The 25192-nt window shown below is 40.5% G+C and overlaps 1 protein-coding gene and 1 long non-coding RNA gene across 3 annotated transcripts; both read left to right on the plus strand.

Annotated features, from left to right (window-relative positions):
• Positions 1–3612: 3612 nt before the first annotated feature.
• On the plus strand, positions 3613–6421 carry LOC106604561 (uncharacterized). Of its 2 annotated transcripts, none has more exons than XR_001328693.3 (4): positions 3613–3731; positions 4185–4314; positions 5543–5630; positions 6118–6421. It is a non-coding gene; the product is annotated as an uncharacterized LOC106604561 (long non-coding RNA). The 2 variants fall into 2 exon arrangements; XR_001328694.3 differs by having other exon boundaries at positions 3715–3829.
• A 2595-nt stretch (positions 6422–9016) lies between these two features.
• Positions 9017–24592, plus strand: LOC100136484 (glutathione S-transferase P). Its single transcript, XM_014199302.2, has 7 exons — positions 9017–9130; positions 13775–13810; positions 17840–17946; positions 18264–18351; positions 18894–18997; positions 23903–24004; positions 24214–24592. Coding segments are annotated over exons 1-7 (627 nt in total). The 5' UTR covers positions 9017–9129; the 3' UTR covers positions 24403–24592.
• Positions 24593–25192: the final 600 nt, after the last annotated feature.

Consider the following 25192-nt stretch of genomic DNA (forward strand, 5'->3'; position numbering starts at 1 on the left):
GAACGGCCCTCCAATTGGTAATTACTAGTGGGAAACTCGTCCTCATCCTGAGCACCCACTTCTCCCACATGCTGACCTCTGACATCACCTAGGAAATGACCCCGATAACAGCATTTTCAGCAGTTAAATGCAACTACAAAACATTATTTGTTCACCAAAATCTTGAAACAAAATAAATAGGTTGGGGTGAGGAGGGAGTGCGAGGGGGACGTTTTGGGATTATTTAAGATACTCTTTTAAGAGGTAGGGTTTCAGATGTTTTCGGAACATTTGCAGGGACTCTGCTGTCCTAGCTTCAGGGGGAATCTGGTTCCACAATTGGGGTGCCAGGACAGAGAAGCGTTTGGACTGGGCTGACCGGGAGTTGCCCTCCCATAGGGGTGGAAGGGCCAAGAGACCAGAGGTGGCAGAACGGAGTGCTCGAGGTGGTGTGTATTGTTTGAGCAGGACAGTTTCTCTTGATGCTCCGTAGGTAAGCACCATGGTCTTGTAGTGGATGCGAGGTTCGACTCGAAGCCATGGAGTGTGTGGAGGGGCAGGGTGACATGGGAGAACTTGGGAAGGTTGAAAACCAGGCGGGCTGAAGCGTTCTGGATAAATTGCAGGGGTTTGGTGGGGAGCCCAGCTAACAGCGAGTTTCAGTAGTCCAGACTGGATTAGGAACTGCGCCGCTTCCTGTGTGAGGTAGCGTCGTACTCTACAGATGTTGTAGAGCATGAATTTGCAGGAGCGAGTCACTGCTTTGATGTTTGCAGAGAATGACAGGGCATTGTCAAGGGTCACGCCAAGGTTCTTTGCACTCTGGGAGGGGGACACCGTGGAGTTGTCAACTGTGATGGAGAGGTCTCTGAACAGGGAGGACTTCCCCCGGGAGGAAGAGCAGCTCCGTCTTGTCGAGAATGAGTTTGAGGTGGTGGGCCCACATCCAAGCTGAGATATCTGCCAGGCACGCAGAGATGCATGTCGCCACCTGGGAGACCATGTGAGGATATGACAGAGCCAAGTGATTTGGTGTATAGAAAGAAGAGGAGAGGGCCTAGAACCGAGCCCTGGGGGACACCAGTAGTGGGAGTACGTGGTGCAGACACGTGGTGAAGATTTAAAAACTCTGTGGTTGTAGTTTCACATCAATATCCAAAGACAATGTTTGCAAGGGAAGAAGAGGAAGAAGAAGTGAAACAGTTTCATTTGTTTAACTTGGTTAATACGTCCAATACAGCATACATATTCTGCAAGATGATAGCTCTAAAACACACCTTTCCTGAAATTAAAGTGTAGACATTTTGAATGAAACATCAGTGCAGTTTTTGCAATTGATTGAATTGTGGCCTAACACTCGCTTATTGTACGTAATTGACATAATTGCTCACTCAAAGTATTACTGTGACCTTTCACCAAAGTATTACTGACCTTTCACCAAAGTAATTGAAAAAGCTGTATGTCAGTAAATGTCACTTGCATTCAAGAATATCATCAGATACCTGTACATACAGTACCAGTCAAAAGTTTGGAGACCTACTTATTCCAGGGTTTGTCTTTATTTTTACTATTTTCTACATTGTAGAATAATAGTGAAGACATAAACTGTGAAATAACACATAATATGGAATCATGTCGTAAGCAAAAAGTGTTAAACAAATCAAAATGTATTTTATATTTGAGATTCTTCAAAGTAGCCACCCTTTGCCTTGATGACAGCTTTGCACACTCTTGGCATTCACTCAACCAGCTTCATGAGGTAGCCGTTCAATTAATGCATTTCAATTAGCAGGTGTGCCTTGTTAAAAGTACATTTGTGGAATTTCTTTCCTTCTTAATGCGTTTGAGCCAATCAGTTGTGCTGTGACAAGGTAGGGGTGGTAGACAGAAGATAGCCCTATTTGGTAAAAGACCAAGTCCATATTATGGTAAGAACAATTAAAATAAGCAAAGACAAACGACAGTCCATCATTACTTTAAGACATGAAGGTCAGTCAATCCATAAAATGTCAACAACTTTTAAAGTTTCTTCAAGTGCAGTCGCAAAAATCATCAAGTGCTATGATGAAACTGGCTCTCATGAGGACTGCCACAGGAAATGAAGGCCCAGAGTTAACTCTGACGCAGATGATAAGTTCATTAGAGTTAGCAGCCTCAGAAATTGCAGCCCAAATAGATGCTTCACAGAGTTCAAGTAACAGACACATCTCAACATCAACTGTTCAGAGGAGGCTGCGTGAATCAGGCCCTCATGGTCAATTGATGCAAAGAAACCACTATTAAAGGACACCAATAAGAAGAAGAGACTTACGTGTGCCAAGAAAAACGAGCAATGGACATTACACAGGTGGAAATCTGTCCTTTTGTCTGATGTCCAAATTTGAGATTTTTGCTTCCAACTGCCGTGTCTGTGAGACGCAGAGTAGGTGAACGGAGGATCTTTGCATGTATGGTTCCCATCGTGAAGCATGGAGGAGGAGGTGTGATGGTGTGGGTGTGATTTATTTAGAATTCAAGGCACACTTAACCAGCATGGCTACCACAGCATTATGCAGCAAGACGCCATCCCATCTGGATTGCGCTTAGTGGGACTATCATTTGTTTTTAAACAGGACAGTGACCCAACACACCTCCAGAATGTGTAAGGGCTATTTGACCAAGAAGGAGAGTGATGGAGTCCTGCATCAGATGACCTGGCCTCCACATTCACCCAACCTCAGCCCAATTGAGATGGTTTGGGATAAGTTGGACCGCAGAGTGAAGGAAAAGCAGCCAACAAGTTCTCAGCATATGTGGAAACTCCTTCAAGACTGTCAGAAAAGCATTCCAGGTGAAGCTGGTTGAGAGAATGCCAAGAGTGAGCAAAGCTGTCATCAAGGAAAAGAGTGGCTACTTTGAAGAATCTCAAATATAAAATACATTTTGATTTGTTTAACACTTTTTTGGTTACTACATGATTCCATATGTGTTATTTCATAGTTTTGATGTCTTCACTATTATTATACAACATAGAAAATAGTAAAAATAAAGAAAAACCCTTCAATGAGTAGGTGTGTCCAAACTTTTGACTGGTACTGTATATCATCAGATACAAGATATCCCTAGCCGACCTGTGAATGACTCAGCCAAAATAGTAATACAGTTGACTACTATTACTGCAGTTGCTTTCTGGCAGGCGTAGGCCAGAGGATCCAGTTCAACAGCACGCACATCCAATGCATGGACCAGTCATGTTTTTGCTTGTGCAACTCCCCAGACAACAAAGCATGAGTCATTATGACTCCCTTGCCTGGTCCCAGATCTGTTTGTGCTGTAAAGCCAACTCCTATGGTCATTGTCAAACCAGTTTGGCAAGACAGCACAAACAGATCTGGCACTAAGCAAAGCACTCCATGAAGTGAAGCGAACATAGCACTGTGGAAAATTACACCGTCTATTGTAATACATAACCAACTCTCCAGTATTTTTACAATTTGAACGTGCAAGTCAAAATGACAAACCAACAAGTTAAAAATCTCGCCCTAACTATACTTGACTCTACAAACCACAGCCGATAACAGAGAGTAAGTGAATGCACAGAAACACTTAATCTACTGGTCTTGCCTGTTTAGTTATGGATTATTGTTGATTTGTATAAAAAGGGTAAAAAACATACACATTCCATAGATTTCTGCAGTTGCTGCTGGATATGCTGTAGGCAACTGACAATAAAGAAAATAGACTTTGCACTGTGGACCACAATATGCAGTGTGGTGAGACTTTTTAAAATATTTTCTCTCTTCCTCATAATTACTGGGGGGTTTTGTTTTCTTTTTAGTGTCTTTCACGCTCACATATTTTCCGGTTCGAGGTATGTTGACCTGATCAATGTTCCACTATAATTGAATGAACTTTTCAGTTTTGAGAATGGACAGCTATTGAAGTCCAAAATACTGTAGTCAACCTTTAACCTGGTTGCCAGTCTGTTTCTGCTCTCTTGCCAACTCCTTATGGAAGTGTCATGTCAAACTTGGTTTTTGAAGTAACTTTTTAACCTTTTCTTTGAAACAACACAGAAACAATTATTGATGTGCCTAAACAGAACATTTTATTTTGCCCTAAACTCTGTTTGTAACCTTGTTGTAAGAACTAGACATCCTGGTGTGCTGGAAGTAGGCCCTACTATGTTTTCATTTGGTAGAGATTGTTTGTCTGCGCTATAACAGGTTGTGCTGAGGTCATCCAAGTGATGCTCAAAGACCAAGGGGCAGAGTTTGACAAGAACGTTGTCGCTATGGAGATGTGAATGGAGGGCACTCTCAAAGCCAGCTGTGTGAGTCTCTGACTACTACCAAGGTAACCAGTGTACCCTAGTCAAGTCATGTTATTGCATTTCACCTCACTTTTACAGTACATGCAAACAAAAATGTCTTCATTAATGCAGTTTTATCTGGGAAGGGAGTAACCTTCGAAAATGATTAACGTTCAAGCATTTTATAAATGTGTATCCTGATGATGTGTGCTCTTAATATCAATCAATTGAAATGAATGTTGCTGTTTTACGCAAGGTCTCTAGGACCAGCTTATAATAAAACATTTTTTGGGGGGGAAACAGTAATCTTGACAGTGAGTTTTATTTGCACTATGGGTTCACTACTCACTGTCAGAATTATGCAAAGCTACTTGCAAAAATGATGCAATACCCCGAGGGCTTGTTCAACTTGCCCTGATCCGGGCATTGGCTGAATGTTTACTGAAACATCCTTGACAATGTTCTCCTAACAAGGCAGTTTAGATAGCAACTTAGCAAACATGACACTGGCATCCCGGGCTTCTAAGCAACAACACCCATGTGGGCCTTACTGAGACAGAGAGAGCCCTTAACAAGCTCCATAGGGGGAAGATGATGGATGCAAGATCAGCCAAACGGATCCTGACAAACATATCAATACAAAATACAGCTACAACAAATACTGTCTCATAGCTCATGCACATAAGGCGTTGTGAATGCACTTATGTATTCAAAGAAGGTGTTCTCAGAATCATGAATTTGAATCAGGACATTTAGATGCTAGGTGATTGAGGAAGTGACTAATTACAATTTCGATTTTTGAATTAGGATTAGAAGTGAAGTGCCCAATGCAGCTGTTTTGTTTTTATATCAAATCATTTCTGGGTAACATTTAAAGTACCTTACTGTAATAGTTTTCCATCAATAGCTTTATAGCAAAAAACTCTTTCTCAAGTGAGAATTTTGCTGGGACTGTCTAGGACTGGTCTGTGTGGGGAGGGGAAAACTTAAAACTATCTGTTATTGGCAGAGAGGTTTGGAACTCTCTTTGTTATTAGTCTAATAACCAATTTACCACCTGGTGTTGTCACCAGGCAAACTGAAAATCCCGCCCATGCAAACAGGCTGATTAGAAAGTCCGTTGTAGATTGCATTTTCAACCAGCATCAATATAAAAAATGATCACACTTTAAGTGTTAGTTTCATCAGCTGTTGTATAATATGATACAAAACACAGGAAAACAGAATTTTGACTGCACTGGACCTTTAATTATGTTTGATTTTCATTCACAGTTCTTTGGTCAGCTCCCTAAATTTGAAGACTGTGGCCTCACTCTGTACCAGATCAATGTGGTAAGGAGACATCTCGCACGGAAACTTGGTAGGTGGAGGAATAGCATAAAAGCCTGCTTGCAACATAATGAGATTCCTATTGAGTCACCCATTATGTGTAATATGTCTTGCTCAATTTCTGTGTCATAGTATAGTGAATTAAAGTAGTAGTACAGAAGTAGTAGAGTAGGACTAAAGTATTGACTATAGGAAACATAGCTACTTACCTACTGTAACCACAATGCAAATTTGATTGAATTGAGCCCCAAATTGATTAAAAATGATATTTGGTTCCCTAGGACTCCGGTAAAGAGGGGTACCTTAAGACACTGCCAACAGATCTCATGCCCTTTGAGAAAACCCTGTCCAGAAATAAAGGAAGCTTTCTGGTTGACAACAAAATACATGTATTTCTGTTATCAAATGATCATCAAAGACGTCAACTGGCATCGACTGTACATGGTGGTAGGGGGTAGGGAGGGACTAGGGGTTGTTTTGGACTGGGACTTCTCATGGTCTCTTCTTCTTTCTTGAAGATGTCCTTAGCCGACTACGCCCTCATGCTCCTGCTGATCCACCACCAAGTCCTCAGCCCCCCCTGCCTTCATGCCTTCCCCTCCTTCCAGAAGTACATGAGGAGGTTGTGTGCCTGACCCAATCTGCATCATTACCTCGAAAGTGAGGACTTCAAGAACGGACCCATCATTCCTGGGAAGAGAACTTAAAGTGGATGTTGCCCTAGTCCTCTTACTGTACCTCAATATTATATCATATCCAATATGCCTCAATATTATTAAAGCATGTATACATTCAACCAGAATGGTTCACCCTGCATTGTAATGTGGCAGTTTATTTAGTACTGTGTGTCTTGGAGTATGTCTCTTGCTTAAATATTTTGTATATAATCTCCTTTTCCAATTAGAATAAGTGATGCTGAAACCTATTGGCACATGTACATTTACTGAAACGCTGCCTCAAGTATTGCATTACAAACAGCAGCTCAACTTACATACTGTAAGAGCCAGTTATGGTTGTTGCCAAGTGTCAAATGAAAAAAAGAGTGTGAGAGACTGTACAGGGAGGAGGAGCAGGTGTGTTATTTGCAGTCCTATATAGTGAGCATTTACTTTACTACAATATGAATATACAGTTGAAGTCGGAAGTTTACATACACTTAGGTTGGAGTCATTAAAACTCGTTTTTCAACCACTCCACACATTTCTTGTTAACAAACTATAGTTTTGGCAAGTCGGTTAGGAAATCTACTTTGTGCATGACACAAGTAATTTTTCCAACAATTGTTTACAGAGAGATTATTTCACTTATAATTCACTGTATCACAATTCAAGTGGGTCAGATGTTTACATACACTAAATTGACTGTGCCTTTAAACAGCTTGGAAAATTCCAGAAAATTATGTCATGGCTTTAGAAGCGTCTGATAGGCTAATTGACATCATTTGAGTCAATTGGAGGTGTACCTGTGGATGTATTTCAAGGCCTACCTTCAAACTCAGTGCCTCTTCGCTTGACATCATGGGAAAATCCAAAGAAATCAGCCAAGACCTCAGAAGAAAAATTATAGACCTCCACAAGTCTAGTTCATCCTTGTGAGCAATTTCCAAACGCCTGAAGGTACCACGTTCATATGTACAAGCAATAGTACGCAAGTATAAACACCATGGGACCACGCTGCCTTCATACCGCTCAGGAAGGAGACACGTTCTGTCTCCTAGAGATGAACGTACTTTGGTGCGAAAAGTGCAAATCAATCCCAGAACAACAGCAAAGGACATTGTGAAGATGCTGGAGAAAACCGGTACAAAAGTATCTATATCCACAGTAAAACGAGTCCTAAAACGAGTCCTATCGACGTAACCTGAAAGGCCGCTCAGCAAGGAAGAAGCCACAGCTCCAAAACTGCCATAAAAAAGCTTGACTACGGTTTGCATCTGCACATGGGGACAAAGATCGTACTTTTTGGAGAATTGTCCTCTGGTCTGATGAAACAAAAACAGAACTGTTTGGCCATAATGACCATTGTTATATTTGGAGGAAAAAGGGGGATGCTTGCAAGCCGAAGAACATCATCCCAACCGTGAAGCACGGGGGTGGCAGCACCATGTTGTAGGGGTGCTTTGCTGCAGAAGGGACTGGTGCACTTCACTAAATTGATGGCATCATGAGGCAGGAAAATGATGTGGATATATTGAAGCAACATCTCAAGATATCAGTCAGGAAGTTAAAGCTTGGTCGCAAATGGACAATGACCCCAAGCATACTTCCAAAGTTGTGGCAAAATGGCTTAAGGACAACAAAGTGAAGCTATTGGAGTGGCCATCACAAAACCCTGACCTCAATCCCATAGAAAATCTGTGGGCAGAACTGAAAAAACGTGTGCGAGCAAGGAGGCCTACAAACCTGACTCAGTTACACCAGCTTTGTCAGGAGAAATGGGACAAAATTCAACCAATTTATTGTGGGAAGCTTGCGGGAGGCGACCCGAAACGCTTGACCCAAGTTAAACAATTTAAAGGCAATGCTACCAAATACTAATTGTGTGTATGTAAACTTCTGACCCACTGGGAATGTGAAAGAAATTAAAGCAGAAATAAATCATTCTCTCTACTATTATTCGGACATTTCACATTCTTAAAATAACCTGGTGATCCTAACTGACCTAAGACAGGGAATTTTTACTAGGATTAAATGTCAGGAATAGTGAAAAACTGAGTTTAAATGTATTTGGCTAAGGTGTATGTAAACCTCCGACTTCAACTGTAGGTCCAATCTTTGGATAGACTCAATGCCTTGAGGGAAGGTGTGTGTTTTTTATTTTGTTTCTGGAAGGTTATTTGTGCAAATACTATATGGGGTACATGTGAACAGTAGAGGTCTACTGCAGACAACTCATTAAAGGAGACACATTGAGCCTAGGAAATGGCAACTTTATGAAGCTCAATTTTACAACATGCTGTGTGTTGGCCTAATGCCAGCATGCATGGAATGTATGGACATTTGAACTGAAGCATGGTTCTCATGGACTAGGCCTCGGGGGAAGATTTTTCTTGGATGCTCACATAAGAATCTTGATATGACTTCAAGATACAGTAGGGAAGAGCAGTGCAGGATGACTCTGGTTGGCTACAAAAACCTTTTATCCAGACTTTAATTAGATTTGACCAAAACCTAGAAACTAGTCTGACCATTGCAAATGCAACTATTTTGATAATAAGCACATCCTTGTATACTATTGTGACATTGGGACTTCTTTGGACTTGAAAGCAACCCTTGAGACTACACGAAATGAGTTTTGCTTTTGTATCAGGTTATCATGATTGATTTAGGCTATAGCACATTGGGATCTTTCAATTCAAGGCAACAGCGTAACTAACTTGTAAGTCAGTATGACTTTGCAGAAAGTGACAGATGTGGGCGTGTAGTTGGGAGTTTAGAAAGGGACAACCCCCCATTCAATTTTCAAACGTGTTCATTTCACTGATCACTGTCAGAGCCACCTAGAAGTCACTGCAACACTTGCGTCACAAAAGTAAGTAGCTAGCTTTAGACAACAATTGCAAAATGTAGTTACGTTATAACAAAGCAATGTGCAATAGATGACTAGGACTTTAGGATTTATACTGCGCACAGTCAGATGTTTGTCTTAGCGGGCGGGCTATTTGCCTTTGAATTAGGTTAACTTTAATGAGCCGACCTTGCCATTAAATTCATTTTGCAACTAAAACTGATCCTCGACGGTATACGAAAAATAAGACCAATAGCTAGCTAGTTGGAAGTGATGCTACTTTCTTGGCTAAACCTGGGTTATGTAGCTAGTTAGTTAACTGAACAACAGATTGCCCTCCCACGCAGTTATGCATGGTGGTTGACAGTTGGAATGTTTTTACTTTCAGAATTCATTCAAGTTTCATATTCGAGTATATCTATGCTTGAGTTGGTTGAAGTGCTGTCAGACTGACTGGGTGAATTTGAGCGTCCTGGCTAGCTAGACTAGGGGTGTATTCATTAGTATGATTCCGTTGCAAGCGTAACGTTTTGCAACGAAAACGAGTTTATATTGGCCAAACTCGGTATGTCCCTCCCCGTTTAGTGACATTTACTCTGGTTGCTTCCGTTTGTTACCTAGAGTAAACGTTTTGCAACGGAATCTGACTAATAACCCCTGACATAACCTGGATGCTTGATATGCTGAAATGCCACAGAGGCCAGACTGACCACACTGCGAGACTTGTTTGCCAACAAAAACAATCGTTTATTCAAATATTCCTAGGCGCATGGGATTTTCACATGCAAATAGCACTTACAACTTGGCCTATACTCGAGCAATAAGGCATCTCGGGGGTTTGTGGTATATGGCCAATATACCAGGGCTAATGGCTGTTGTTACGCGCGGCGCAACGCAGTGTCTGGATACCGTGATAAATTGGCAATATACCACAAACCCCTGAGGTGCCTTATTGCTATTATAAACTGGTTACCAAGGTAATTAGAGCAGTAAACATGCATGTTTTGTTATACCCGTGGTATACCATCTGCTATTTAAAAAATTAGAGAGCCGAGGAGCTCAGATGCAAAAATGTTAAACTAATATCCAACGTTTCGACAGACAAGATGTCTTCAGGGTATAATGACAAACACTGCGGGGTGTCGAGTTTATAGTGTCAATAGACACACACAAGTGTCTGTAATCATGGCTGGGTGTGGCCTGATATCATTGGTTAATTCTCATTAAAATAGCATACATGGAGAAACAGTCAATTTCCAATCCTCAAAGTTTTTGTTGCCTAACATTATTATTTGGAAACGGTATACTGATGATATTTTTGTTCTATGCAGGGGTGACGCAAAACAGCTCCCGTTGTTCCATGCTTTTTTAAATTCCTGTTCTGAGCATCTGAGATTTACTATGCAATCGGACACACGTCAAATCAGTTTCCTTGATCTTCTGATCTTGTGTGAAGATAATGTTCTATATACACTGATCTTTACAGGAAACCTACTGATCCTAACAGTTTGAGGGCTGATGGTTGTCACCCACTTACCTTAAAAAACAGTTTGCCCTACAGCCAATTCTGTCGAATGAAAATAATTTGCAAAAAACAATCAGATTCGACAGAAATATGGCTGAGACGCAAAGAAAGTTCAAGGAGAGGGGGTACAAAAATGGTCAGATTAATACTGCCATTGAGAAAATTCTAAGCAAAGGTCAATCTCGCAAAAAGAAGCGTTCTTGCATTCTACCTACCCGCTATTCAAAGTGCTCCGAACAAATTAAGGGAAAAGTTCACAAACATTGTCATATTCTAAGATCTGATGACAGTATCGGTAATGTTTTCGGACCCAGTTGCGGCCCACTTTTTGGAAGCAAACCACTCTGTCGTCCCTACGTTATATTGGCATCAAACATGTCACCCTCCCTAGGAGAGGGGGTGACCTCGATAATTTATTGTTAAAATGAGAGGCTGTCTTGATCTTTAATTTAAAGACCCTTGCTCCCTTCGGTGTCAATGTAGACGTTGATCTGAAGCCGTTATTGTGATTTTGCTATTGTAAATGTTTGTAGGCATATGTAGCCAAATTGTATCTATGATCATATGCTATCCATTTTTTTTTTTTTGTATGCTATTTTAATTTATGAGAATTAACCAATGATATCAGGCTGCACCCGGCCATGATTACAGACACCTGTGTGTGTCTTTTGACACTATATAAACTAGTCACCCCGAAGTGTTTGTCATTATTCCCTGATGAAGACAGCTTGTCTGTCGAAACGTTGGTTATTAGGTTATTACATTTTTGCATCTGAGCTCCTAGAGTGTGCGGCTCTCCTTTAATTTAAGTGTTCTACTCCGCTAGCCAGCACCTCGCCTAAATAGGTGTCCAGTTCTTTCGCCTCTATACCATCTGATATACCACGGCTGTCAGCCAATCAGCATTCAGGGCTCGAACCTCCCAAGTTTATATTATAAACCACAGGTATGACATTTAATTTCTTCTGCTCTAGTTGCGTCTTGCCTAAGAACAGCCCTTAGCCGTGGTATATTGGCCATATTGGGCTCCTGAGTGGCGCAGCGGTCTAAGGCACTGCATCTTAGTGAAAGAGGCATCACTACAGTCCCTGGTTCGAATCCAGCCTGTATCACATCCGGTTGTGATTGGGAGTCGCATAGGGTGGCGGTCAATTGGCCCGGCGTCATCCGGTTTTGGCCGGGGTAGGCAGTCATTGTAAATAAGAATTTGTTCTAAACTGACTTGCCTAGTTAAATAAAGGTAAAATAAAAAAATATATACAAATAAATTCCACACCCCCTTGGGCCTTATTGCTTAAATATACTATATTTGTAGGATTTAATACTAAAGTCTCTTTTTAGTTTAACAGTACTCTCATTAGTATTTTCTTCCAAAGGCAGCTATTTCATTTACAGTGGGGGAAAAAAGTATTTGAACCCTTGATGATTTTGTACGTTTGCCCACTGACAAAGAAATGATCAGTCTATAATTTTAATGGGAGGTTTATTTGAACATTGAGAGACAGAAAAACAACTAAATCCAGAAAAACATGTCAAAAATGTTATAAATTGATGTGCATTTTAATGAGGGAAATAAGTATTTGACCCCTCTGCAAAACATGACTTAGTACTTGGTGGCAAAACCCTTGTTGGCAAAACCCTTGTTGGCAATCAGAGGTCAGATGTTTCTTGTAGTTGGCCACCAGGTTTGCACACATCTCAGGAGGGATTTTGTCCCACTCCTCTTTGCAGATCTTCTCCAAGTCATTAAAGGTTTCGAGGCTGACGTTTGGCAACTCGAACCTTCAGCTCCCTCTACAGATTTTCTATGGGATTAAGGTCTGGAGACTGGCTAGGCCACTCCAGGACCTTAATGTGCTTCTTCTTGAACCACTCCTTTGTTGCCTTGGCCATGTGTTTGGGGTCATTGTGATGCTGGAATACCCATCCACGACCCATTTTCAATGCCCTGGCTGAGGGAAGGAGGTTCTCACCCAAGATTTGACGGTACATGGCCCCGTCCATCGTCCCTTTGATGCGGTGAAGTTGTCCTGTCCCCTTAGCAGAAAAACACCCCCAAAGCATAATGTTTCCACCTCCATGTTTGATGGTGGGGTTGGTGTTCTTGGGGTCATAGGCAGCATTCCTCCTCCTCCAAACACGGCGAGTTGAGTTGATGCCAAAGAGCTCCATTTTGGTCTCATCTGACCACAACACTTTCACCCAGTTGTCCTCTGAATCATTCAGATGTTCATTGGCAAACTTCAGACGGGCATGTATGTGCTTTCTTGAGCAGGGGGACCTTGCGGGCGCTGCAGGATTTCAGTCCTTCACGGCATAGTGTGTTACCAATATGTTTCTTGGTGACTATGGTCCCAGCTGCCTTGAGATCATTGACAAGATCCTCCCGTGTAGTTCTGGGCTGATTCCTCACCGTTCTCATGATCATTGCAACTCCACGAGGTGAGATCTTGCATGGAGCCCCAGGCTGAGGGAGATTGACAGTTCTTTTGTGTTTCTTCCATTTGCGAATAATCTCACCAACTGTTGTTAGCTTCTCACCAAGCTGCTTGGCAATGGTCTTGTAGCCCATTCCAGCCTTGTGTAGGTCTACAATCTTGTCCCTGACATCCTTGGAGAGCTCTTTGGTCTTGGCCATGGTGGAGAGTTTGGAATCTGATTGATTGATTGCTTCTGTGGACAGGTGTCTTTTATACAGGTAACAAACTGAGATTAGGAGCACTCCCTTTAAGAGTTTGCTCCTAATCTCAGCTCGTTACCTGTATAAAATACACTTGGGAGCCAGAAATCTTTCTGATTGAGAGGGGGTCAAATACTTATTTCCCTCATTAAAATGCCAATCATTTTTGACGTTGTTTTTTTCTGGATTTTTTTTGTTGTTATGCTATCTCTCACTGTTCAAATAAACCTACCATTAAAATTATAGACTGATCATTTCTTTGTTAGTGGGCAAATGTACAAAATCAGCAGGTGATGAAATACTTTTTTCCCTCACTGTAGTTGCAATAGCAATGGGGCACAAAACAGATTAGTTTGTCTGAATCCATGGGATAAAAGTCAGAATAATTTTTGTCCGAAATATTTTCATCAAAGTGTATTTTCTTGTAATGAATTGACACATGTTTTGTATCTCCTCTCTCCAGTGGGTCCCTACACAATCACTTACTTTGGAGTCCGAGGTATGTGGAGCCAGTTAATCCTATTCAACATCACATGACAGAGCCTGGTTATTGTTTTGAAGTAATAATAGCCTACCATTGGAGAGTGCATGGTTGTTCATGCATTCCCTGTTATAATACGCTTTTTATATTGATAATATAGCTAACTATTACCAAATCTTTCCTGCAATTGGACCGTCTCTTTAAAAAATGGTGTATGTATTGTAAGACAAAAGCCTTGCACCTGTTACTGCTCACATTCATGAAATGTGAACTTATTTAGTGTCATATCCAAAGACCTTATCTCCATCATTCATTACCCAGTAGCCTACTGCAGCAGCTTGACTCAATACTCAATATTGTGTTTCTATTGATTTTATAACATAAACTGGAGGTGAAGTCATTCCAGGTCATCTTAACACCATGTGTGATCTTTCACACAGATTTTATGACCTGGATTTCACCCACAATGGCTGTTTATCTTGCAGCCTCACCCATCACTTTTGATTGTTCTCACAGAAAATACTTGGACTACTAGGTTGGCTCAGCTGGCCCCCTATTATTTGACCATGCTGGTCATTTATGAACATTTGAACATCTTGGTCATGTTCTGTTGTAATCTCCACCCGGCACAGCCAGAAGAAGACTGGCCTCATAGCCTGGTTCCACTCTAGGTTTCTTCCTAGGTTTTGGCTTTTCTAGGGAGTTTTTCCTAGCCACCGTGCTTCTACACCTGCATTGCTTGCTGTTTGGGGTTTTAGGCTGGGTTTCTGTACAGCACTTTGAGATATCAGCTAATGTAAGAAGGGCTATATAAATACATTTGATCACCGTTCATACACTTAAAACGGTCTGTGTTCCTTCTGTGTCTGCTGCTTACATTATTCATGGTGCTTTAGCACTGAGAAGGGCTGGCTTTCAGTCAGGAGGAGCATGTGACCCAGGTTAATGTGGGGTGAACAATCATGTCATGGGACTAGGGTTTCACATTTTGGGGAATATTCAGAGGTGGGAATTAACGGGAATCTATGGGAATTGACAGAAATATATGCAAATTAATATTAATACCATTTAAATGTAGATGTTTTTTGAATTGGATATATTTACCATATATGGAGACAGAAACATAAACCTTTTACCTTATCATAAGTAGACATAATTGCAAATTATTAAATCCTTCCAATATAATTTTTTTTAAAACTATTTAGTTACAAATTGAACTTCAATTAAATTAGTTGACTCTTCACATGGGATAATTTCACTGAGCGACAAAAGGGAATATTGAATGATCCCCAATGATACATCACATCACCCAAAAACGTTCTCAAAATGCATCTGTAAAATGATAGTCTAGAAACTAAAGCTTTGGTTGTCTTCCTCTCAGGCTTTCATGTCTTCTCCCTGGACCTCCTCAATGTCCACCTCTTGAACATCACTCTGAGGCCTCATCTTCACTGTCACTTTCCAACCTTGTAGAGGATGGCTCGTTGTCAGGCTCAAAAACCCTCAAATTTGCCTGGAAGGCCACCAATTTTTCAACCCTTGTATTGGTCAGCCTGTTGCATGCTTTGGTGTGTGTGTTCCCAAACAAGGACCAGTTGCACACTGAGGTGGCTGATGTTGGTTGGAGTTGGAGGATGATGGAGGCAACAGGGAAAAGAGCCTCAGATACACAAAGTCCCTTCCACCAGGTGGCTGATGAGATATGTTGGCACGACTGCCATATTGCATCTCCATCCCAAAGCCCTTGCTTGGAAGTGTACTTTGCCAGACTGCCAAGAACCTTGCCCTCATCCAGGCCAAGGTGGCGAGACATGGTAGTGATGACGCTATAGGCCTTGTTGATCTCTGCACCAGACAGGATGATCTTGCCAACATAATTGGGGTCCAACATGTACGCTGTGGCGTGTATGGGCTTCAGGCAGAAGTCTTCATGATTTTTGATGCATTTCATAACTGCAGTTTCCTCTGCTTGGAGCAACAGTGAATAGGTTTCAGGCTGCTTACCACTCTCTCCTAAAATACATAATCCAGGAAGATTCTCTTGATGGGTCTGTCCATATTGACAGACTGTGATATGGCCATTTCCAGGAGACACTCCTCCCCTCCAGGAGACTATCAGACATGATGACAACACCACCCCAATGGGTGCTGCTGGGCAGCTTCAGTGTGGTGCTCGTATTCTTCTCACTTTGCTTGGTGAGGTAGATTGCTGCTATAACTTGATGACCCTTCACATACCTAACCATTTCCTTGGCTCTCTTGTAGAGTGTATCCATTGTTTTCAATGTCATGATGTCCTTGAGGAGCAGATTCAATGCATGAGCAGCACAGCCAATGGGTGTGATGTGAGGGTAGGACTCCTCCAATTTAAACCAAGCAGCCTTCATGTGCACAGCATTCTGTCACCAGTGCAAATACCTTCTGTGATCCAAGGTCATTGCTGACTACCTTCAGCTCATCTGCAATGTAGAGACTGGTGTGTCTGTTGTCCCTTGTGTCTGTGCTCTTGTAGAATACTGGTTGAGGGGTGGAGACGATATAGTTAATTATTCCTTACCCACGAACATTTGACCACCCATCAGAGATGATTGCAATACAGTCTGCTTTCTCTATGATTTGCTTGATCATCACTTGAACTCTGTTGAACTCTGCATCCAGCAAATGAGTAGATAAAGCATGTCTAGTTGGAGGGGTGGGTGTATGCTGGGCGAAGTACATTCAGAAATCTCTTCCAATACACATTACCTGTGAGCATCAGAGGTGAACCAGTTGCACACACAGCTTGAGCAAAACATTCATCAACATTTCTCTGACTATGTTCCTCCATAAAGTCAAAAAAAACTTCTGATTCCAGGAGGACCATGAGCTGTTGATATCGATAAGGTGTCTGACTCATCATTTTCACCTCGAATAGAAGTAGAGGGACTTTTGTCAGAGGTTGCTTGTTGTGAGCGCTGAGGGAACTTCATGCACTTGGTCAGATGATTCTGCATCTTTGTTGCATTCTTCACATATGATTTGGCACAGTATTTGCAAATGTACACAGCGTTTCCTTCTACATTAGCTGCAGTGAAATGTCTCCACACATCAGATAGTGCCCGTGGCATTTTCCTGTAAAGAAATGATTTTTTTTTAAATAAAAACCAAATACAACTCCATGTACAGATAAATAGTTAAGCAGTTAGATTAAACAACTCCTTTGTAAGATACATGTTTTAAAATTAAACATGTAAGGAAACAGTTGAATTAACACTCCTCAGTTAGCAGGCTCAAGCAAGCTAAAACCCACATGGTAGCAAAAACTAACTAGCAGAAATTGTTAACAAGTTAGAAATTATGTAAACACACTTTGCCGTAGGCTACTATTTGCAAGTTAACAAAAAATCATGTATGTCATAAAAAAATTCACCCCACCCAGTATTGTAATCAAAACTTACCAGAAAGCATGTAGTCCTTGGCTCAGACAGCATAGTAGTGTGGGCTCAATGGCATCTCATTAGTGTGCAAGATCTTGAGAATCAGCTGTACATGTGATGGAAGAATGCACTGTGCATGCAGAGGGTTGCAATTCCATTGAATTGGGGAGAGTTTAACCAAAATATGCCACAAGACCTAGAATTGCCTTGTGTGTATCCCACAAATTTAATTTCCCATTAAAATTTTTATTAAATTTACAGGTAAGTTTCCGAACCTTTGTAACCCGACATGGGACTAAAGGTTCATTGACTTGAACCCGAAAAATATTTTGTACTTGAATAATCAAGAAAGTCGTATAAATAATCCCAGAGATAAAATAGCCTTTTTATTTCTGGATATAAGCTGCCTTTTTATAGACCTACTGTACATCAACAAGAAAGCAAACTTTGCACCCCTTAATATTTTACTTCGGCTTACATTATTACCTGTTTATTTTTTATCTAGTCTGGAATGCATATATTCACACAACACTAGTGCTATTTATAACATGTTAGATCTGTGCCAAAGTGTCTTATGATTGAGAGCTGCTTTGTTTTTGTTGACCTGTTCTAACTGTCTCTTGTACCACAGGGCGCTGTGGAGCTATGAGGATCATGATGGCCGACCAGGGCCAGGAGTGGAAGGAGATCCTGATAGACTTCTCTGACTGGATGAAAGGAGATCTGAAAGCCTCTTGTGTGAGTGGGGAATGGATCATTCTTTTGTTACCATCTTTCATTTGTCAACCTGTTCAGTTTAGCCAAGGATGATGGTCTGTTAATAACAGCTGGGATGTGCTTTTAAAGGAAAACTGGTTTGTTTAGTGTATACTGTTTGTTTCAACAATCTCTGCCTGTACATTCCATTATTCATATTGAAGTAAAGCGATTTTACCTCATTAACTCAGTTGCCATCAATGTAGAGTTTATTCAGCTACAATAAATATGTAAACCCCATGTCCCTTTTAGTTGTGTTATTTATTATAGATTGTAACAACTTAATTTTTTGGTTTTAGGTATTTGGTCAGTTGCCCAAGTTTGAAGATGGAGGATTGGTCCTGTACCAATCCAATGCCATTCTGAGGCACTTGGGCCGCAATCATGGTAATTGATCTCAATTGTAATGTCATATACACAGAGTATACAAAACATTAAGAACACCTGCTCTTTCCGTGGTATAGGCTGACCAGGTGAAAGCTATGATCCCTTATTAATGTCACTTGTTAAATGAAGGGGAGGAGACAGGTAGAGGGACTTTTTAAGCCTTGAAGACATGGATTGTGTATGTGCCATTGAGGGTGAATGGGCAAGACAAAATATTTAATTGCCTTTGAATGAGGTATCGTAGTAGGTGCCAGGCACATCGGTTTGTGTCAAGAACTGCAACATTGCTGAGTTTTTTCACGCTCAACAGTTTCCTGTGTGTATCAAGAATGGTCCACCACCCAAAGGACATCCGCCAACTAGACACAACTGTGGGAAGCATTGGAGTCAACATGGGCCAGTATCCCTGTGGAACGCTTTTGGAGCGGGGGGGGAGAGAGTTTCTAATGTTTGATATTTACATTGTTTTCCTCACTCCATTTATCCTTTATAATCTCTCAAATATTACACTGAAATGTTTCACCTAACTCTTACACACACAGATGCCTATGGGAAAGATGGAAAGGAGGCCGCCCTCATTGACATGATGTGTGATGGCGTTGAGGACCTTCGTCTTAAATATGGAAAAATGATTTACCAGGAATACGTAAGTATTCACCAAGGCTGAAATTCTGACTAAGGGTACAGTTCATACAAAATGTTAACTTTACTAATGCAGTGCAGTAAAAAAAACATTTGGTTCAATGTGTGGCGCCTGACAACGTGACCGGTAAAATAAAAAACATTTGATATCTGAAATATACAATACAGGGTCAATGCCCTGCGCAACGGCACGTTGACAGATCTCCCACCAGGCCAAAAAACGTGAACCCGAACCCTCAAAAAAAAATATATAAATAAATAAATAAATTTAAAAAAGTAAAACAAAGGACATCAAGGACAACTAAAATCATAACAGCAATGCCAACTGTATATGTTTGTGTGCATGTCTGGCAATATTACATGTATGTGTGTCTTCTAGTATGTGTTTTTTTGAATGAGAGTGTGTGTGTATATGCATGTGTACAAACACCTGCACGGCATCAGCCTCAGGCAAACCGGCATTAGTTGTAAAAACACTGTCCCTCGTTGTCATTCAAACATAATAAAAAGTATGTTTTATTTTGACATTTAAAAAAAATGTATCTTTGACCATCATTCTATCTCCCGCGCAGCAACACCACTTGTCTCCAATTCCACATCCCAACCCTGAGCTTCCCTCAGCCCATCCCATCTATCTCTGCTGTCCACCCACTTCGGCTTTCTACGCAACACGTCTTTCAACTATGCTGTGATGTTTAACGTACAATTTCAATCTATCTAATCGAATAGAATCCACAGATTGCGAGTTGAAGATAAATACTTTTACTAAGAGTATTAATATATACGTAATTGACTGATCCGGTCTCTCCAGATCTCCTAACAGTACTATTTCTAGGGTCAATTTTAGATCAATGCTATGCATTTTCAGCCATTACTGAACCTGAGACCAGAAACAGGCTACCTGAGGGCAATACCAAAATACATGGTCTATTGATTCTGTATCCTCACAACAAAATCTGCAGAGCTTCGATTATTTTATGCCCCAAATATTCAAAATGTTGTTGGTTGCAAGAATTCTATATAATAATTTTAGCTGAAAAGCACGAAGTCTTGAATCTTGCGTTGTTTTATATATTAACTCATACACCCTGTACCATGGAATTGGTACATCAAAAATCTCTTCCCAACTATTTTGCAATCTGTATGGCACAGTTGTCAACATCCTGGTCCTTAAATGAAACTGGTATACTTTCCTATTTATGCTATTTTTATTCCTCCGCAAGTTTTGATCCTTTATATTGGACAGAGAGCCCAGTTCCCTACCTCCCGCTGCCACCTGCCTCCTCCATTTTTGGGGTAATTCTGTACTCAATTGGTTATACTCTTGGAGTAGACCTTCCCGTACAATTCTGATAACTCCATCAAGGACATAACTCTACCATTCCAATTTACAATATCATTTAAGAACAAAATATCCTTTTCAAACATCTTTCCCATAAATACAGGTATTTTATCAACCAGCACATTTGAGTTCAGCCATAATATTCGTTCTATCTTTTCAGGGGGATGAAACTGAAATTGTAGCCAGCTCTGCAATGTTTGTTTGAAAAGAAGAGATACTTTGAAAAAATTATCATTTTCAATTCATCGTAAATGAGATATGGCAATCTGCAAAAAGGACATTTTTAAACAATGGATGAGCTTTTCTTTGTCATCTACTTGAGTACCATTTAGGGTTCAAAAATACTTTTGAATAAGTGAAGCTTTTCGAGAGGTTTAGTGCTTTTATATTTAATAATCTCAACCCACCCTATTTATTATATGGATAGACACGTTTTATTTTGTCTGGTTTAGCATCCCAGATGAAGCTAAATATGTTTTGCTCATATGATTTGAAAAACAAATCATCAGGAGTAGGCAGCGCCATAAGTGAGACCGGGAAGATTTTAATTTACTGGCCATTTGAGAAATTTTTCGGACCCATATGCATTGGGTGCATAATCCAGTAGGGCGTCCACCCATGATGCTCAGAATGACAGAAATCGCATTTAGATTATGGTAATACATCTTAATAGAATTTTGTCATTTTCAAACATTTGCCAAAATGCAAATTGGGGAAAAACACCATTCTAAACTGCGCACCTGGGAAAACACGATTCTAAACAGTGCACCTGATAGCGGTTCCATATGTGACAGAGATGAAAATCTGTTATCTAAAGATGCAACAACTAGGATGGGTTGCTAATATGACTATGATTGTGCATTTGGCTGCATTAGGCTTTCAACTTTCTATTTTAATTATGATTTTTATGATTAACCACATGACAATGATTTTGAGAAATGAAAACATTCTTATTCAAATGAAGCTGTTCCGGGAGTTTCATAACTGGCACACAGAACAGTGGAAATGGTAGGATAAATTGTATGCTAACCCCAAACTTGAAATTCATCTGCCGCCTATGAAGTCTTTATAAAAAATTGCCTCCACGTTGTCATGGTCAGATTTTGCCTTTAGGCTAATTTGAAGCAAGGTAAGACATGTCACATAATATGAAATGAAACATTCAAATTTCAAACAATTAAGTACAATTTAAGTCGGAAGTTTACATACAACTTAGCCAAATGCATTTAAACTCTGTTTTTCACAATTCCTGACATTTCATCCTAGTAAAAATTCCCTGTTTTAGGTCAGTTAGGATCACCACTTTATTTTAAGAATGTGAAATGTCAGAATAATAGTAGAGAATGATTGATTGATTTATTTATTTCATCACATTGCTAGTGGGTCAGAAGTTTACATGCACGCAATTAGTATTTGGTATCATTGCCTTTTAAATTGTTTAACTATGGTCAAATGTTTCGGGTAGCCTTCCACAAGCTTCCCACAATAAATTAGGTGAATTTTGTCCCATTCCTCCTGACAGAGCTGGTGTAACTGAGTCAGGTTTGTAGGCCTCCTTGCTCGCACATGCTTTTTCAGTTCTGCCCACAAATGTTCTATAGGATTGAGGTCAGAGTTTTGTGATGGCCTCTCCAATACCTTGACTTTGTTGTCCTTAAGACATTTTGCCACAACTTTGGAAGTATGCTTGGGGTCATTGTCCATTTGGAAGACCCATTTGAGACCAAGCTTTAACTTTATGACTGATGTCTTGAGATGTTGCTTCAATATATCCACATTATTTTCCTGCCTCATGATGCCATCTATTTTGTGAAGTGCACCAGTACCTCCTGCAACAAAGCACCCCCACAACATGGTGCTGCCACCCCTGTGTTTCACGGTTGGGATGGTGTTCTTCGGCTTGCAAGCATCCCCCTTTTTCCTCCAAATATAACGATGGTCATTATGGTCAAACAGTTCTATTTTTGTTTCATCAGACCAGAGGCCATTTCTCCAAAAAGTACGATCTTTGTCCCCATGTGCAGTTGCAAATCATAGTCTGGCTTTTTTATGGTGGTTTTGGAGCAGTGGCTTCTTCCTTGCTGAGCGGCCTTTCGTGTTTTGTCGATATAGGACTCGTTTTACTGTGGATATAGATACTTTGTACCTGTTTTCTCCAGCATCTTCACAAGGTCCTTTGCTCTTGTTCTGGGATTGATTTGCACTTTTCACACCAAAGTACGTTCATCTCTAGGAGACAGAACGTGTCTCCTTCCTGGGCGGTATGAAGGCAACGTGGTCCCATGGTGTTTATACTTGCGTACTATTGTTTGTACATATGAACATGGTACCTTCAGGCATTTGGAAATTGCTCCCAAGGATGAACCAGACTTGTGGAGGTCAATAATATTTCTTCTGATGTCTTGGCTGATTTCTCTGGATTTTCCCCATGTCAAGCAAAGAGGCACTGTGTTTGAAGGTAGGCCTTGAAATACATCCACAGGTACACCTCCAATTGACTCAAATGATGTCAATTAGCCTATCAGAAGCTTCTAAAGCCATGACATCATTTTCTGGAATTTTCCAAGCTGTTTAAAGGCACAATCAATTTAGTGTATGTGAATTTCTGACCCACTGGAATTGTGATACAGTGAAATAATCTGTCTGTAAACAATTGTTGGAAAAATTACAAGTCGGTTAGATGTCCTAACCGACTTGCCAAAACTATAGTTTGTTAACAAGACATTTGTGGAGTGGTTGAAAAACTAGTTTTAATGACTCCAGCCTAAGTGTATGTAAACTTCAGACTTCAACTGTAGATTGTCAACTTGATTCATCACAATCCTTGCTAGCTAAGATTTTGAAAGTATGATATTGACATGATCAGTCTAATCAAAACTACATTAGATATAAATCCAAGGGCCTTGAATTTTCAAGCTCTCCCTGTAGATTTTGCGGTGACGTATTGTCCCCATGAGTGACAGAACACTGAGCCAATCCCGGCACAACTAGAGAACATTACCAACCTATACGCTCCGTATTTTCTGCTGGTCACCCCACCGCAGAAAGCACTGAGCTAGGCTGAAACACCTGCATTTTGAAACCGCCTTACTCAAGGAAGCAAAAAAAAGACACTGTGTTTTCTATGCGGCTTTATTACTCAATGATTTGTTTTTTTACCTTGTTTGCAAACTGATATGTGACGTGTATTAATGCCAAAGTAACATGCAAATAAATAGCTAAACAGATGGGGCTGAACACAGGCTCTGCTCTGAATGATGGGTCACCATTGAATAAGATACATGATGACTAACAATACACACAGGCCAATTTTTTTTTTTATTCCCCAAAGTATGCAAATTAATCTATAGACCGATAAGCATTATGTTGAAATGTATTTCCATCGACTGGTATTTCCATCAATTAATACAAAGCATTATTTTGCGACGTTTTCTTTTATTTCTCCCAGTCATTTTGGCAGGTAACAGTTGTATTTATTGGCTTTCCATTTGCAAGCAAAAGGAAACCCTGGTAGCTTAATGTGTAAACATTTATGAAGTGTCATTATTAAACACTCTTTTTTCGTAGGATACTGGTAAAGACCCATACATCAAAGACCTTCCTAACCACCTCGACAAGTTTGAAGCTGTGATGGCCAAAAACAAGACTGGTTTTCTCGTTGGTGACAAGGTAACCAATCCTGCAATGCACAAACAAAAAGAGGGCTATTGAATTATGGAGTAAGTTACCAAAATGTATTCATTAAATGGTTTGGTTCTCTTGTAATCACAGTACTGTCTGTTACCTATCACAGAACTAGAATGAGTAGAACATGCATCGCCATTCAAGTTAAATGCCATCATGAGAGAGTCTGTTTCTATGTTCCCTATCCTACATAGCCTTCGTTTGCTGACTACAGTCTGTTTGAAGTGCTGCTCAACCACCTGGTGCTCTGCTCCAGTTGCCTGGATACCTTCCCCTCCCTGAAGAGCTTTGTCGAGAAGATGTCAGCCCGTCCCAAAATCAAGGCCTTCCTGGGCTCTGACGCCTACAAAAAACTGCCCATTAATGGCAATGGCAAACAGTGAAATTCCTGAACAAAGAAGGCTCGATTCCATCCATTTACCTTCGCTGTAACCTGAACGGTTTTGGATAATAGCAATGTTTTACAAGTCCATCTTACACATTAGCCCACAAACGTGTTAACTAAATGTACAATTGTTAGCTACTGAGTAGATGAATTTTCATATGTTAAAAATAAAGGGCTTTTTGAGAGAAGTATCCAGGTCTTTATGGAAAAAGCACTTTTGAACATTACTGAAATTATTTGTATACACTTATCACTTTCATTCTCTGCAGTTCTGTGAATATTATGATAACCAGCCATGTAGCAGAATGGTACATACAGTATGGGGATTCCTGGTCAGTTGCACAACTGACTGCATTCAACCAAAATGTGTCTTCCGCATTTAACCCAACCCCACGGAATCAGCGAGGTGCCTTAAGCAACGTCATGGCCGAGTAGTTGTTGGGGCAGAACGGCTGATTTTACCTAAATCCACTTCTGATTTGTATTAGTCTATAAATAAATCTCTGCCAAAATTCGGCATCTCTCCAATGTCTTATTCGACTAGTATTTTTGAAAGTGTAGGATACTAATTCAGCCATAGTTGTTCTGAAATGTTTATTGAAATTAATTATTCATTTCAGTTGCCTATCCTGACATGAAGTTTGTTCTATAGAAAATATTTGACTCTTGCCACAAAATTAAGGAAATTAGAAGAGGGGTGGTTCTGTCAGGGGGGAGATTTTCGGCACAACACCGGCTCAGGGATTCGAAACGGCAACCTTTCGGTTACTGGCCCAACTCTCTGAACC

This window comes from Salmo salar, chromosome 05, assembly GCF_965601325.2.
Source record: "Salmo salar chromosome 05, fSalSal1, whole genome shotgun sequence".
NCBI lineage: Eukaryota > Metazoa > Chordata > Actinopteri > Salmoniformes > Salmonidae > Salmo > Salmo salar.

What these genes read in the sequence shown, in the direction of transcription:
- LOC100136484 (XM_014199302.2), top strand. An exon ending in GAGATCTGAAAGCCTCTTGT is followed by an intron (nt 17,947 to 18,263) that starts GTGAGTGGGGAA and finishes TTTTGGTTTTAG; the next exon opens with GTATTTGGTCAGTTGCCCAA. An exon ending in GTTTTCTCGTTGGTGACAAG is followed by an intron (nt 24,005 to 24,213) that starts GTAACCAATCCT and finishes TATCCTACATAG; the next exon opens with CCTTCGTTTGCTGACTACAG.